The 17,176-nt window shown below is 43.7% G+C and overlaps 1 protein-coding gene across 1 annotated transcript in view; it reads left to right on the top strand.

Annotated features, from left to right (window-relative positions):
• The window catches only part of Chchd6 (coiled-coil-helix-coiled-coil-helix domain containing 6), a 206,279-nt gene that overhangs the window by 109,167 nt on the left and 79,936 nt on the right, over positions 1–17,176 (top strand). The window contains exon 5 of the mRNA XM_034511780.2: positions 10,248–10,331. Coding sequence (XP_034367671.1) covers positions 10,248–10,331 — 84 coding nt within the window. The remainder of the gene's footprint in view (positions 1–10,247; positions 10,332–17,176) is intronic.

The following is a 17,176-nucleotide window of genomic DNA, read 5'->3' as shown; positions in this document are numbered from 1 at the left end:
ATTGAATATATATTGTCCTACCCTATCTTTTCTGTTTCATTTTGGTTTGAATTCTGTTTTTTCAGATATGAAAATAACTACTACACTGCTTGTTTCTTGGGTCCATTAGCTTGGAATACCTTTTCCATTTTTTACTCTGGAGTGATATCTATCCTTGGTGATGAGGTGTGTTTCCTGGATGCAGCATAAAGATGAATCCTGTTTTCTAACAGTCTGTTAGTTTGTGCCTTTTTACTTGGGATATGAGACCATTAATGTTGAGACTTGTTAATGATCAGTGTTTCTTGATTTCTATTATTTTGTTGTGGTGGTTTTGATATTTTCCCCATTCTTTTGATTTACTATTCTGGGGTTATTTATTTATTATGTCCTTTTGGGTATGGTTAACCTTCTCAGATGTAAGCTTTCACTGTAGTTTCAGTACAACTGCATTGGTAGATATAAATTGCTCAAATTTGGTTTTATGGTGGAATGTTTTTCTTTCTGTTTGTGATCAATAGTTTTGCCAGGTATTGTAGTCTCAGCTGATACCTGTGGTCTATCAGAGTTTGTAGTACATCCATTTAGATCCTTCTGGCTTTTAGAGTCTCCATTGAGAAATCAAGTGTTATTCTAATGGATCTGCCTTCATATGTGACTTTGTCTATTTCCCTTACAGCTTTTAATATCCTTCTCTTATTCTGTACATTTAGTGTTTTGATTATTATGTGTTGTGGGAAATTTCTGGTCCTGTTTATGTGGTATCGTGTACACTTCATGTACAGTACCTTGATAGGCACCTCTTTCTTAAGATTGATGAATTTTCCTCTATGATTTGTTTAAAAATATTTTTGTGCCTTTGACCTAAGGTTTTTCTCTGTTTCTATACCTATTATTCATAGGTTTAGTCTTTTCACAGTGTCCTAGATTTCCTAAATGTTTTGTGCGTGGATATTTTTATATTTAACTTTTTCTTTGACCTATCCATTTCTTCTTTGTCTACACGGCCTGGCATTTTCTCTTCCTTGCCTTGTCATCTCTTGGTGAGGCTTCCCCCTGAGGTTTTTGTTTGACATCCTAAATTTTCCATTTCTAGTTTTAGTTTAGTTTGGATCTTCTTTAGTGATCCTTGTAAAAGTAACTTTAATTCACTTGTAGTAACTGTTATCTCTGTGGGTTATAGCCTTCATCTGCTACCTAGGTCTAGTCCTGGAAGCTTCTAGCCTTTGTACAATCGAATCTAGGCCTAGAATGTGTTCAGTTTCTGAGACTTGCTCACCCTTTCTAGTTTTCTCTTAGCTCTGCCTGGCTGGTGAATTCAGCTGTTATGGATCAAACTCCTCTCCAAGCTGACTGATTCAAATTGGCTTCTCTCACTCACTTCTGAGTTACTCCACTTGGCCTCAAACTAACTCTCTAGCAATCTATTCTAATCTTCTGGCTCCTTCTCATTCTCTGGCTTATTCTGTCTTCACCTGTGTCTAGTGTCTTCTCTCTTCAACCTGTCTCTGTAAAACTCTCCTGGTAAAATTGTCTCTGAGTTCCACAAACTGACTGAAAAGAACTGACTAGAACTCAGAGATCAGCATGTCTCTCTCTTCTGAGTGCTGGGATTAAAGGGATGTACCACCATACCTGGATCATTTGCTCTATATCAGGCTGGCCTTGAACTTAAAGATCTGCTTGCCTCTGTCTCCTGAGGGGATTAAAGGACTGTGTGTATTCCAGCCAGATCACATAGACTTAGAAGGGTCTTTGGATGTGATCTCTTGCCAGAGCAGCCATGTTCTGAATTAAAATTCCTCTACAGATCCTATTTCTACTTCAATATGTTGAAATGTTTCCATTATTTCATTCATTTTTGTGTTTTCACTGTCTTAAGACATTTATTCATCTTCAAAGTCCTTGAACATATTCATAATTACTATGTTGAACTTCTTGTCTTGTGCTTCAGCTAAATTGTATTTTTCAGGGCCTATCGCAGTAGGGCTGCTGGTTTCTGGAGGAGGCATGTTATCTTGACTTTGTGTGTGTGTGTGTGTGTGTGTGTGTGTGTGTGTGTGTGTGTGTGTGTTTGAGGGCTGGGATCTCAACATCTGGAGTTATAGTGTTGATATCCAGTCTGGTCTTTGTTGGGTGACCGTCCCATTTTTTAGTTGCTGTTTCCCACTTTGGATCCTAAGCAAATATAGTGGCTATAGGGTCTCTAGTAGAAAGTGCCTCTACAGGTTGACACAAAGGAATGGAGATGAGCTAGGAGAAAAGGCTGATGGGAACAGACAAAAAGGAACCATGGCTCTGCCCAGGTGGTGGAGTCTCCAGGGAATAGAGTGTGAAGAGGGGCACCTTCAGGCAGGCTGTAAGGACTAAGTTTGGAGAGACAGGAATGAAAGAGCCAGAGGTACCCCGAGTCTGCACCCAAAGCAGAATATGGAATTTTTAAATATATCTTTATGATCCTCTGAAGTTCCTCAATGTCTGTTGTAATGTCTCCATGTTCTTCTAATTTTATTATTTTAGACCCCCTTTTTTCATTAATTTAGGTTTGTCAATCTTGTTAATTTTTTTTTAAAAAAATAACTATTTCTACTTAAGTTTAGCTCTGAGTTTATCTCTACCTATCTACTTTTTTTTTTCCTTTTTTCTTTCCTTTTGTGTGTGTGTTTGGGGTGGATTCTTGTTTTTCTAAGGTCTCCATGTACATCATTAAGTTATTAATTTGAGATTTCTCAAAAATTTTTAGGTAGGTACTTACTTAATTCTGTAAACTTCCCCTTTAGGAATATCTTCATTGTGTTCCACAGTTTTAGGATGTTGCCTTTTCATTTTCATTAAAGTCTAGGAACTGCAAATTTCCTTCTAATTTTTTTCCTTAACCCAGTTATTGTTTTCCCATGTGTTATTTAGTTTCTATGTATTTGCATACTTCTTGTCATTCCTATTGCACTTGGTACCTTTCTTTATTACATTGTGGTAAGATAAAATGCAGAATATTTCGATTTTTCCTATATTGGTTGAGACTTCCTTTGTGTCCTAATATGTAGTTAATTTTGAAGAAAGTTCCTTGAGCTGCTGTGAAGTACACGTATTCTTTAGTGTTTACATGGTATGTTTTGTAGATATGTTAGGTCCGTTTGGTTTATGCCATTCAACTCCAGAGTCTCTCTGCTGTGTTTTCTTCCCAGATGGCCTGTCTATTGGTGAGAGAGTGGTGTTGACATCACCACTATCACTCTGATGCTGTCAATATATTGTTTCAAATTTAATAATGTTTCTTTTATAAAATTGGATGCCCTTGAGTTTGATGCTCATATGTTTAGAGTTGTAATACTCTGTCCTTTAATGAATATGAAGTGATCCTCCTTATCTCATCTGACTAGTTTCCATCTGAAGTTTATTTTGTCAGAATTAGAATAGCTATGCCTACTTGTTTCTCAGTTCTATTTGTTTGGAATACCTTCTTATATCCATTAACCTAAAGTGGTGTGTATCATTGGTGGTGAGATGTGTTTCTTAGAGGCAGAAAAAATATAGACCTTATTTTCTGGTCTAACCTATTTGTCTGTATCTGTTTATTGAGAAATCAAGACCACTAAAATTAAGAATTATTATTGAACAGTGTGTGTTAATAGCTGTCATTTTGTTGCTTTTGTGGTGTTTCCTTAGACCTCTTTTGGTTAAGTGGGTTTATTCATTCCCTGTTCCTTCTTGTGCATTTTTTTTCTTACCTTCTCTTCAGAATTACATATTGCTTCTAGTAGTCTCTGTAGTACTAGCTTAATGGCAGTTCTTAAATCTATTTTTACCTTGGGAGAGTATTCCTTAGGTTACAACTGATAGTTTTTCCAGATATGGTAGTCTGGACTAATGTGTTGCCTTTCATCTTTAGTAGGACATAAGTTCAAATCCTTCTTGGAAATGAGAGGCAGCAGGAAGAGTGGGCCTCTCTGGGTTTGATTTGGATAGAGACTTCTTTCTAGGTTCATGATACTTATGTTGGGCTGTGTCTGTCCAATCAGTAACCCCTGATTTTATATCATCTGCCTGTCAGTGCAAATGGTAGACTAAGGTCCTCTGCCAATCTAATGAAAACATTGCCAAACATTGAAAACAGTTACAGAAATAGAGTTTACATTTAGACAAAGTTTTTGGTTTTTTGTTTTTTGGTGTTTTGTTTTGTTTTGTTTTTTGACAGAGTCTCCCTATGTAGTCCTAGCCTAGAACATACTATGTAGACCTGGCTAGCTTCAAGCTCATAGAGATCTACCTACCTCTGCCTCCTGAGTGCAAGTAATGGGATTAAAGGTGGGTGTCACCACACCTGATACTTTGTCACAGTTCTGAACATTAATGCAATACAAGAACATTTGTATAGGAAAATGGGACCCAGCAGTGGTGGCACACTCCTTTAATCCCAGCACTTGGAAGGCAGAGGCAGGTGGATTTCTGAGTTCAAGACCAGCCTGGTCTACAGAGTGAGTTCCAGGACAGCCAGGGCTATACAGAGAAACCCTGTCTCAGGTAAAACAAAAAACAAAGAAAATGTGAGACTTTTAGTCAGAACACTAAAGCTTTGGCCATTTTAACTGGTTCTATTCCATCTCTCCCTCCTCAAAGCTCCTTGATAGTCTCAAAAACAGCAGCTCACAGGTAGTATGTCAGCCTCCTGTCACACACTGTCAGACAACTGGAGCTCTTGTCAATGTTGTTACTGCCTCCTGTTTCTTAAAAGACCCCTCTTAAAAGATCACCTTCATCTGACCTGACTCAGTCTCTCATTACAGACCTCCCGTGTGTACCCCCAGAGAGTTTGTCTAAAAACAACCATAGATAATTGTTGAAAAATAACCATTTTTCAACAGCCTACAAAGGTGATTATTTAGGCAACAACCTGGTGCTAAGAAGTCTAGAAAGAAAAACAAGGGCTTTGAAATCCTGCTTCAGTTTCCTGAAAAATTACTGTGTCAATGTAGACTGTGAGATTCCAGACTCAGACCTAGTCTCTTGGTAATTATGTTGGAAGTAGCTAAAGTCAAATCTCAAAGGTAGCAAGGCAGGAGTCCTCAGTAAGATTAGGTGCAGCAGATGTGCATTAATTGGAGGTCATTCCCATCATTGTAAAACTGTCTTTTCATTCACATCTTTCCTTCTCTGCTAGATCCCTCATGTGCCAGCATAGTGGATTGATTCTGATGATTCTGATGTCTGAACTGTTAGAGATTTGTTTCTAGTATTTTATCTCTTCGTGATGAGTGTTCTCTCTCTCTCTCTCTCTCTCTCTCTCTCTCTCTCTCTCTCTTCCATATTTTAGGTTTTTGATATAATACTAGCCCTTTTATGTACAAAGTGGCACATACTACAGTATTTATTTCTTTCCAGTGAAGGGTTTGGTGGTGTTCTGTATGACTATTTGTATGGGTGTCTGGATTTCTTGGAGGTAACATCTACTTGGTTTTTCTTTTATCCAAAGTGAGCATCTTTTTTCCTTAAGGATGAGATTAAACAATTTAAATTTTATAATTATCTATTGCTAAATATCAATTCAAAAAATTAAGTGGGTGGTGTTTTCACTGTTGGATCAGAGATCTGGCTCAGTGGGTGCTTTTCAGCCTCCAGGCATCTCACTGCTGCTGTCCAGGTGTTTTCCAGGGCAGCCATTGCAGCAGAAGACCTCCCTGGAGAAGGATCTTTTGCATGTTTCCTTCTGGCTGCTGGAAGCCTGAGGATCTACAGGCCTCAGCGTCTCCCTGGCTGCTGACTGTGCTCCCTTCCCCACAGCCCTCATTATCAGCCACATTATCATGCGGGTATTTCCCTAGGGCAGCTCATAACATGGAAGTTCATGGGCTAAGAATAAGCAAGAGGGCCAGGAGAGCAGCAGAGCCAGACAGAGATCAGAAGTGACATCACACTATGTTTGACTTACTCAGCTGGTTAGCACTGTCTCCAAGTCCAACCCACTCTTAGGGAAGGGGACCACACAAGGCCTGAGTTGGAACTAGAGGAGAGTTTTTGCCTCTTAAAGGCTGCTTACCCCATATTTCTGTAACAGCTCATTTATTTTTTTCTATGGGGTTTTCAGTGTTTTCTCCTTACTGTTGTCCACCTACCTTTCTCCAACCCCTGTCTCCTTACGTTTGTATCTTGCTCCCTGTCTCCCCTCCCTGTCTTTACTCTCAGCGTGTTCGGTGCTGCCTTCTTGACTGCCTTCTACTCTCAGGGACCCCAGGTCTCTGCCTCTGCCATTCTTTTACCATTCTGGTAGCCATATGTCTGTGCTGGCCAGTTCCAAGCTTCTCCTGCATGTCTATTTGCCATCTCCACCTGCTGTACTCAGTGCTGTGCCTACTTCCCTTACTTCCCTTTACTGCCCAATGCTTAGGGCTTATTGTGTCACACTGCAGTTTTTATTTTAAAGAATTGAATATTTACGTCCTCTGTGGTTTGCCTATTTCATGCTCATAATTTCTTTTTTATAAATTAGAAGTCATTACTTTGTCTTTGGGGCAACTTAAACAGTATATTAAAATATTTTTATCAATGGGAGATTTTAATACCCTGTATGTTTGATGAGCCTATTTTATTTTTAAGGTGATACTTTTGATCTGTTTAGGAACATAAAAGTCCTTGTCTTTTAGAATAGCACATTGAAGCCTACCCAGATGAGTGACTTGCTGGCATGCTTGGGACAAGTGTTTGTGTGTGTCTGTGTGTTTGAGCATGTGTATGTGCACACTGATGTCTTAGTGCTTGGTTGTTGAAGCTTGGTGATGTCATCTTACTTTTTATTATATCATTTTGTCCTGTATTTACAGCTTTCACAGTAAAAAGCTTTTTGTCCTTGTGACATTGTCCTATGACATTAGTTTGATCTGGGTTGACACTTTTGCCAGTATATTTCCTCACCCAAATGAGTCTAGATTCACAGTGGGAGACTTGTCTGGCTGCTTTCTTTCCAGGTCACCTCCAGCATGGCCTTTGTACCCTGATGATATTTTTCTAACTGCCTATACCTACCAGGTCAGGCCCAGTTCCTGCTTCTGTCTGCACAGCTGTGATGATACAGTGCAGAGGCCTCAGAAAGCAGGTGCTGTTCTTGTCCTGTGTTGGTTCTGGGGCCTCTCACTTGTCTGGGTTGAAGCAAACAGAAAGCCCTGGGGGTGGGGGGACACATTTGTAATGCCTCCTTTTTGCTTCAGGGTTCACTCTCAGCTCTAGATGTCCACATTGGTTCCTGCTCTTCCTCTGAAGGGCAGGGTTTATTTTTATCCTTCAAGATTGTAAGGTCAGTCCTGGCTGCCCAGCCCAGCAGGCCTGTGGCTCCTACTCTGCCTACTGCTTTGAGTATCCCTTCTGTGTTGGCTCTTTAATCTTGGTTTTGAACCTGACTGTGTCTTTTCAGGCATGTGTTCTCTCTTCTCCTGCTGTGTGTGGAGCTGCAGTGGTGAATCAAAGTGCATACTCGGTGTTGTCTGATAGAAGGAGGTCCTCTACTTATCCACTGAAGACCCCTTCCACTCCCACTCAAAGCCTGCCTTCTACTGTGCACATTGTCATCATGGTGATATTTGTACTGTGTATTAGAGGCAACATACTTGGTTTGACTTAGTATTTATTTTCCTCAAAGACTTGGATGGGAATTTCCTTAGATAAAATAGCAGCCTACTCGCTGCGATTGAGTCAGTTATTGGGTCATAGTCTCTCCAGCACATCAGACTCCAAAACTATTGGTGTACATATTTGCTTCCCTATTAGGACTGAGTTCCATGAGTACATCTGAGGAATAAATGAGGAATATCTCACTCATAAGAGATACTTGGGAACAGCCAGTAATTTGCTGAGCCATGATTTACTGGGGCCATGATGGCCACTTCAATATCACTTGGAGCAATGCCTGTTTCTAGGATGCCTTCTGACTATACTTTGTCTGTGTTACCTCCTGTCTATAATTACTCATGTAGATTTCATTACCAGCCTCACAGGTGACTAGAGTAGGCAAGGACATAAGAGCCTTACCTGACCTTACTATTGTCTTTTGCATTCAGACATTGGTAAGTTTCAAGCTCCAGCCTGGGCATTAAGTCTATGGTAAAGCATCTCTGCCTAAACCTTTACTTCTGCAGGTGTTTGCTCATGTGTGTCCTAGTGGCTGCTGTCTGAGTGTTCCAGAAGCCTCTGACCAGAGACAGAATCACAGTATGTCATTTGGGGGCTGGATACATGCCTGGATGAGCTCCCTTGTCCTTCCTGCGCCAGTATCCTCTAGGGAACAGCAAATGAAGAGTCTCATGATAGTTTTGCCTTTAGATGTCATATTTCTGCTTGGCTGGAAATACAGGTCAGAGAATGGCAGGTCCATGCTCTGCAAAATATTCCAATACTGGCTGCTTAATTGTATCAGATGTGTTTCTCCTCTGATTGCACCAGAGATCATTCACAGTTGGTACTGGGCTGCTGAGAGGCCCCACACATATTAGCCATGCCTGTGTGCCTGGGACACAGCCTCATCAGCGTGCTTTGAAAGATCCTGTGAGAAATCCCTGGCATTCAGTCCACTGTCTATGTTTAGCTTTGCTGGAGTATTGGCATTCCAGAGGCATTCCAGGAGCCTTCTTAAAAGATCCTATGAGAAATCCCGGCATGTAGTCCCTTGTCTGTGTTTAGCTTTACTGGAGCTTAGGCATTCTGGGACCTTCTTGGGATTTTTAGATTCTTCAGCCTCTGGGGAGCAAAGTTGTTGTTTGACGGGTAAGGGGAAATACGAAAGAGGAAGGCAGCTTACTCAGAACTAGAGAGGCCACTGCCTAGCTTTCTGCCCAGCCCCTAGCATAGCATTGCCTGTACCTTGGCCCTTTTAGCATGTGCATGCTCACACTGGTATGCAGGAAGCTCTGGAAGGTTCTTAGCCAACATCACTGCCACGGAGAGGGACTTTCAGAATCTTTACCTCTTTTCTTCTCTTGTATTTTTGAGGGATTAAGACTCCTCTGCAGATACCGTAGTGTAGCTTAAAATAAAAAGCCCAGGACTTGGAAATTGTGTGGACTCATGTTCACAGTAGGTATCAATCATTGATAAGCTTGTGCTCTTGGGGATGATGAGGGTAAGTGCCACCAGGAGTCTGGTGCAGTGCTTGCTCACACAGACCTCATATGGGTAGATGACAGTTAAGAATAATGTTCCTCTTCCACATACCGCAGACTGTCCCAACCTCTCAAGCCTGTGATGTTTGCATCTGTGTACTGAGGACAGAGGCAGTGGAACCTGATACTTAGTACTTGAAAGCCCAGTGAAGATGTGGGTATTCCAGTCCATACTCCCAGCTCCCCTAAGCTCCCAGCTGCCTCAGTGCCATGGACCTGTGTAGAGGCCTTGTTCTGACCCTACTCATTTCTGTTGGAGTACCCTCAGCCTTCAGACAGTCTTGTGGGTGTGGGAAGCAGAGAACACTTCTGTTCTAGTTTTAGCCATTGTACCAGAGAGATGGTCTATGTAAGCAAGGAAGTAGTTTAGAGTCATCTAGCTATTAAAGGAGAGGACTGGGTTGAACCCCCAGGCTGCTAACTCCAAACTATTCCCACTGGCTCTCAAAGTCATGACTAAAGGAGGGAGGCTCTGTTAAACTGGCTTCAAAGGACTCATTCAAACACATCCCTTAGGTAGATAGAAATATATACCCTCCTCTTTAAGACTCTACCTGTCTTGCTATACATGGGGACTCCTGCCATGATAGCTTGGCATATAGGACAGTGGCATGGTGTACCACCAAATATCAGGACTCCAAAAAAAAGTTCTGCTTCTTCCCAACTGTGAGGCTGGAGGCATCTTGGTGCTGTAGCCAGGCCCAAGTTCAGCTGTGCTCTGCATGGTTGTGAGCTGTTGAATAGTTACTTATCCCCTCTGCTGTGTCTCCTCTGCTGGATCCTGTGGATCCATTGTGACTCTTGACCCTGATTAGCTTAATACACCCTGCTTTCCTCTTAGGCTTTGGAAGGAGCCTAAAAATGTCCAAGAAGCATGTAGACCAGGACTTGGCAGACAGAAAGCATTCAATAAACGTTAATGATAATTACACACTTTGAAGGGCTGTTGTGAAAATTGAGGATACCATGTGTGCATGACTGGCCACAGTGTAGGCTCTCTGTGCATTACCACTGTCCTTCTCATTGAGCATGGCTGTGAGCAGGAATGTCAGCTGCCTTCTCCCTGTGGCACTTGTTCAGCACTGTTGTTGCCAGCTAACTCATTCTTTGTTCTCCTCCAATTAGGCCAGGGAACTGGAGAACAGAGAGGCCGAGCTCAGCCGCCGTGACACCTTCTACAAGGAGCAGCAGGGGCGCATCCAGGAGAAGGTAAGACTCAGGAGGCCTGGTTCCTTCTAGGTAGGTCCCAAGGGCACCTGACTAGAGCATATCACCATGATGGAAGAACAGCGGTTCCCATGTTAGCTTACTCCAACACCAGTCACCCTGTAGACATGCCCATCCTCCTGCCTCCACAGGAGCACCACGATCCCAGCCTTTCAACAAGTTGCAATCACAGAGATAATTGCTTTTTAATTGGCCGTTTTCTGTGAATGTGGCTGGCTCTACTACAATCCAGTTTTAGAAAAATAATTCACTTTCACCACAGGGCGGTGCTAAGACCCAGTATACCTTTTTTACTTGAGTTAAGCTACATTGGATAAAAATAATAATAACATGAAGCCTTGCTGTACAAATGCATTAAAGTTGTATCATCGATTTTCTCCTGGGACTTGGGAAGATCAAAGTACTCTGCTGCTGTATGCTTGCTGCTGTTCTGAGGATGAGCCCAGGAATGCCAGAGAGTCACAGGCATTTTTACCTGGTTAAATGCTAGCAATTTATGATTGAAAATTTATTTGGTAATATGCTAACTTTGTGAGGTTTAATTTGCTGATTATGACAGATTTTCCAAAGAAATGGCTTATAACATGGGAAAAGAAGGTTGGAAAAATTTTTAAACAGTATTCTCCTTCATGCCTAAAAAAAGTATTCTTTCTCATGCCAAGCAATCTGAGCCACCAGCTATTGCAGGCAAGTCTTCTCTTGTCATTTGTCATGGTTTGGAGCTTTGAAAGTGACAGTTTGCTTGAGGGGCCTGCTTTCCATGGGGTTTTCTCCTGTAACACGCCACAGCAGAGGCTGGCAGAAGTGTGGGTTCTGGATTTCCAGGTAATGAGGACAAGAGGGCGGTGGCTCCCTGCTTCACAGCCACCTGCTTGTCCACTTCTGCCAGGCATGTAGAGGAAAGCCAGCATTGAGGATAGAGCCCTGACAGTGAAACCCTGCAGTCCTAAGCACGTGCTTGAGCAGTGCCAAGCGGCCTTTAAGGAGCCAGCTTTTACAAAGCAGCGTGTGCACAGGTTTGACTGTAGCATGCCATGTTAAGAATTGTGATTTGGGATTACAAAGAGGAGTTTTAAAAAAAATTCACCAGCTATGGCTCTAATTATCACAGTCGCCCATATGTTCTCAGGCATGGAGATATTCTTTCTGGTTGTATGTGCAGTACTGTTTCCTGCTGTGCTCTCCTCATCTCTGATTTGGGATCGGCTACTCAGAGCTTGTGCACATGCTTCTGTAGGGTGGGAAGAGATGGCCTTGGAGCAGCTCTCCTCCTCTAAATCTGTTCTCCTCTCATCGTGCTCCTCTTCCTCCTGGGTGTCTCTCTAAGGTCAGTCTTCTGCTCTGCCATGGGAGAGGCAATCCTCCCACCAGGCTCTTTGTCTTCCATTTTTCCTCCCTACTGCTGCGAAAGGGGCGCTCCGCTCCTCACACACAGAATTTTGCATGCCTGTGAATAGTTCTGTGTTTTGATAGGAGCTGTCAAAGTATGCTGTCCTTTCTGGTAGTGCTTTGCTGACAATAATAGAGAGGAAAACACCTCACATCCCAGCAGATAGAGAGCAGTCTAGAGGTAGTGGGGTTGTAGGAAGGCCAAATAGTGAGGCCTGTATTAGTTCTGAAAAGAGGGGTTGATCTTTTCCGTGGATAAGCTTATTCTGGTAATGGTTGAAAAGAAGAAATTATAGCCTCTGACAATCTCTCTATAGCTGCTGCTTTGCTGCATTTTGGCTTCTGTTTGTGAACACTCTTAGGCTAGCCATTTGTAGCTCCCAGACCTTCCAGCCGTCATGCTCCTCCCCATCCTTCCTCATCCCCTCCCTCAACATCCCCTTCCTGTTTCTTTCTCTCTTCCCTTTCTTTTCCTTTTCTGTTTCTTTTAAGTGTAGACACTGACAGCAGAGCCTGATCTAAGAGGAAGTAGGGAAGATGTTGACAGTGGAACCCTATCTGGTTCTATGACATGGAGTGTGGAATCTTACCCAGGATGAGAAGGGCTCCTTCTGGACCTCTGAGCAAGGCAGGGTGCAGGGCAAGGCAGGAGTAAGGTGTAATGGAGTCTTCAGGCTGGAATTCTGCCACCTGCCATCCTTGGGGCCATCCTGGGGTTCTGTGTGGGTCTCCCCTAGCCACAATGACAGACAGGGAAGGAAAGTCTCATGGTCCAGGAGAAGGAGACTTTGTGGTGCTTTTATATTGCTATGTTTATTCTGCCATGATGGCCTTTTAGTGTGGAAGTAGAGGCTGTTGTACTTAGCAAACTTTCTGAATAACTATACCCTGTACCACATGGAAAGGTATAAGTGTAGAGTGTTGTATTTTGCCAGGGATAGCAGTGAACTGCTGAGGACATGGGCCAATGGAAGGTTCTCATGCACCTGAGGGAAAAACTGTAGGCATCCTAGTCACAGGGGACAGCCATCCATCCAACTGAGCTGACAGAGCCTGGGTGTCAGCATCTGAAAGGCTAAGTTTTCTCTGTTACTCTGCAGTTTCCATTTCTCCCTATGTCTCCATTTCCTCATCTTTAAGATAGAGTCATCTATGTTGTCTGTGAGGAGGGAATGGAGACTAATGTAGGTAGTACCTATGGAAGTGTTGCCCTAGACAAGGTGCTGGTTTTGCCCTGTAGCCACTTGGGATCCTGTACGGTGTCATACATAATGAGTTCTTTAGTTTGGGATTAGTGCATGGACATGGGTATGTATATGCATGCTGTGAGTTTGAACCTAGGTATGCTGAGGTGAGTTTCAATACTGAAGATGGTCTGTCCCCATCTTCTGCCCTCTGGAATGGAGAAGCCTTCTCTTTGGACTTCATAAAGCTTTTTATGAATGCATACCAGGAGTCTCACAAGCAAGGCATTGTGCAGGGGCTGGGGCTAGTTCACACTAGCATCTCTCACACACCAGGAGAATTTTTATTGTGTGTTAGATAACTGCACCAGGAAGCATGTCCTCAGAGTCGTGCTCAGAGAACCTCTTACCATCTTGCTTGCACTCTAGCTGAACGTGCACTTAGCTGTCATTTTTGTGACTAATTCTAGGAGATGAAAGAACTGGGGCAGGATCCCCACACTGTGCCTGGAATCAGCTGGGGTGACTTGTGTCTCTTCAACCACGTATTTGCTTCTGGCAGAGACTCCTGTGAAATGCCTGAAAAGCCCACAGAGCTGACCACTTTTGCAGGCAAAAGCTCAATTGGGTGTGACTAACCATGGCCCATTGAACTGAGTGAGAGAGGGGACAAGTATGCTTTAAGGTCCTGTAGACATCCTCTAGTTCAGCCTTGGTAATGAAGCAACCTTATGTTAAGTATGGTGTTTATATCCTTCTGATCTCAGTTTTCTTATCCTTGGAATGATGATCTGCCCATTATTTTATCATGAGTGATTATTTATGTAAAGCAAACATCAGAATATATACTGACATAAGTAATAAGTTCTCTTTAATGTTATCTTTACCCTTTCCCTCTTTTTTAATTTTAAATACATAGCCATTCATTAATTTCACATCAATTCAAGTTTGTTGTTTCATAGAAGCCTCAGGTGTGGAGGAGAGGTGGTGAGATTTGGGGCAGGCCATGGATCCTCAGGTGTGGAGGGGAGGTGGTGAGTTTGGGGCAGGCCATGGATCTTCAGGTGTGGAGGGGAGGTGGTGAGTTTGGGGCAGGCCATGGATCCTCAGGTGTGGAGGGGAGGTGTGAGGCTTGGGGCAGGCCATGGATCCTCAGGTGTGGAGGGGAGGTGTGAGGCTTGGGGCAGTACATGGATCCTCAGGTGTGGAAGGGAGGGGGTGAGATTTGGGGCAGGCCATGGATCCTCAGCTGTGGAAGGGAGCTGTGAGGCATAAGCAAGGTGTGGCTCCACCTTGTGGAGTCCTCTGGAATAGAGAGAAATGATGCCCATGCTCTAGCTTCTGGGCCACAAAGACCCCCTCAGTTCTATAAGACCTTGTCTTACATTCCCAAACTTGTCAGCTTCACAGAGGAGAAAGCTTGTAAGCCAGCTTCCAAAACTAAATTTGGAGAAAACACAAAACTCAGAAATGTTTGTATTCTTCCTGGACTTTGGCTCTTTCCCAGCACAGACATCTGTACACATCCTGCCTGCCTGTTCCTGAGTAATGAACCCTTTCTTTCTCCTTTTCCTCTGATAAAGAAGGGCTGTAAGCAGATCCAAACAGTCCTGATCAGCCTTCTTACTAACACACTCTCAAAGCCTGCCTGACTAGACACAGGTATACTTGTCTCTTGGGGTGTCGATCAGTGTATTCACAATGTTTTCACTTGCTAGTGACCATGTACATACCAGGGAGCCAAAACGTTCACCCACAGAGTAAAACTATTGTACACTCAGCAGAAGGGCCAACATGGAAGAGGTGAAAGCAGGTAAAAAATATCAGACAATGCCATGGAAGTACACTGACAAAGCCACTTCAGAAAAACTGAGGTCCAGTTCTTGTTATAACAGGTGTGGGTATACCTAGTGACACAGCACATTCTCCAGAAGAAGCCATGGGGCAGTACTCAGGAGAGCTTCAGACTAGCATCATGTAATCCATTCATTTATCCAGTGAAGAGCAAGAATGGGCAGCCTGCCACTGCAGACAGTGATGATGAAGATTGTAAACCCTGTTAAGGAAGTAAAAGAGGCCAGGTGTGGAAGAGATGTTTGTGATGTATCTGCATAAAAGCAGCAAAGCAGATCTTAGGGTTACAAGGTTGAACAGTGGAGATGGCCTGACTGGAAGATGTGTAGCATGGGGGTGGGACACTGTTCACCTCAGGTAAAGCCCTGACTGGAAGAGGATGCTTGGGTTGGGCAAGATCCACTCTCTGACCTATGAAGGATTCACCTGTCAGTATGTTAGACTTTGAAAACAAGGATCTGCTACTGAGGAGGGAAGGCCACCAGGGAGTGCCTGATACCTTCTGCTGCTTTGTCCCTTCTCCTGGGGCCCTGCCACGATTGTAGCACACCCACCACATACTATGTTGACTAGTCCATGCTAGTGTCTATGGCCTTCCCCCTCCTTCCTGTAAAAGCTGTTGAGCACAGTCCTGATCAGTGTCATTCAGAAAGGGTGATTCATTGGTGGGGGCCAGGAATGCAGTGTTAGGCAAATAATAGGGGCTTAGTAAATATTTTCCAGAATAAAGAGAGAAAAGTATGGCCGGGCTGTGGTGACGCACGCCTTTAATCCCAGCACTTGGGAGGCAGAGGCAGGTGGATTTCTAAGTTCGAGGCCAGCCTGGTCTACCGAGTGAGTTCCAGGACAGCCCAGGCTATACAGAGAAACCCTGTCTCAAAAAACCAAGAGTGGGGGGGGAGGTATGTGCACATAAACAGGAAACAAATGCATTTGGGTTCTGGAGGGGAAGAAGGAAGCTTTGCCAAGAAGGCTGCTTAGTGGAAGCAGTGTTTGGAGAATGACAGAAATGCCCATGGCAGTCTAAAAGGTGGAGACACAGCCTTAGCAGAGGTGCCCCACACATAGGCCATGGGAGGTGGGGCTAAATAGATATTGGCATGTGATTTTGAGGGACCTAGCTGAAAAGTGTGGCCTTAGATAGTTTTAAAGTCTGTAAGGCCTGAAAGCTGGGGAGAGACTTGAGCTGGAAAACCCAGGAGAATAATGGTACCATTTAAGGAAAGAAAGTCGTGTGAGCCACTACTTTGGGGGACAGTGGTGAGCTTATTTCTAGACATGTGAGTATGAGGCAGAATGTCCAGCGCATGACTGAGAAGCGTTAGTCTAGCAGAGTGGGTCCTACAAGACAATAGTCACTCTGATTTTGTGAGCCTGTACCATGTATCAGGCCCTTTTCATAAGTTATCGCTGATCCTGCCTTCAGCCCTGCAAGCTAGATTATATTACATGTGTTCTACAAATGAAAGAACTTGGAAACAGGCTGAGCAAGCTGCCAGGAGCCGTGCAGCTGATAGATGGAGTCTGCTCCTTCCACCACACCATGCTGCCTCTCTACATAGGCTTGGAAGAGAATGTGGGAAGCGGGACAGATGCTGTGGGGCAAAGAGCGTAGACCCAAGAAAGCCTGTAGAGCAGGACTTTTGAGCCACACCCAGGGAGCTGTGTCAGTTCTCTCAAGAGAAGCTAACACTGGGCTCCATAGGGGTGAGATAGGCATGTGAGGAAGAAAGGGCTGGATGTGTTTTCAAGAAGTTTCATCAGGGATGTATTGGTAGTTGAGAAATGAGTGGAAAACCTGTATATCTGAAAGGAACACTCCTATCATCTTTTGGAAAGGGTTCAGCAGAAGCTAATCCAGAGTCAGGCAGGCATGCCAACAAATGGCCACAGGTTCTTTAGTAGTGAAGATTCCAGGCTACATGGTGAGCAAGTTTGTTGTTGCTGCAAGGACAGCTGCACAGGCATGCCTATTAGATACCTCTGTTGAGTACAGGAGGCCTACCTAGTGTCACGGCCCAGAAATGCCACTAAAAAGCAGAGCAGGGCACTTTTGTAGAGATGAAACAGGTGACAAGGACTCCCAGAGTGAAGCCTTGAGAGAGAGATGCAGCCAAAGTAGGGATACAGAAGACAGCATGGTGATCTGAAACTAAAACAGTAGCAAGTGGGGACATCAGCCACAGGGACAGGAACCTGCCTCCAGAGCAAGTGAGAACATGTGTCACCTACTGAGCTTACTGCTCCTAGCCCAAAGGAGATATCTGAGAAAATCTGAAGCCAGAAGTCTTTTACCTCAGTACCAGGCTGGGAACAAGAGCATTTGTCGGCCTGCTGCTCCACTGGTGCCCTGTTTTGATCACAGCACCTCACATTTGTATGTTCATATGAGCTGTGAGT

Source organism: Arvicanthis niloticus, chromosome 9 (genome assembly GCF_011762505.2).
Source record: "Arvicanthis niloticus isolate mArvNil1 chromosome 9, mArvNil1.pat.X, whole genome shotgun sequence".
Classification (NCBI taxonomy): Eukaryota; Metazoa; Chordata; class Mammalia; order Rodentia; family Muridae; genus Arvicanthis; species Arvicanthis niloticus.
Note: the sequence above shows the minus strand (reverse complement) of the source record. Positions and strands in the feature narration are given on the sequence as shown.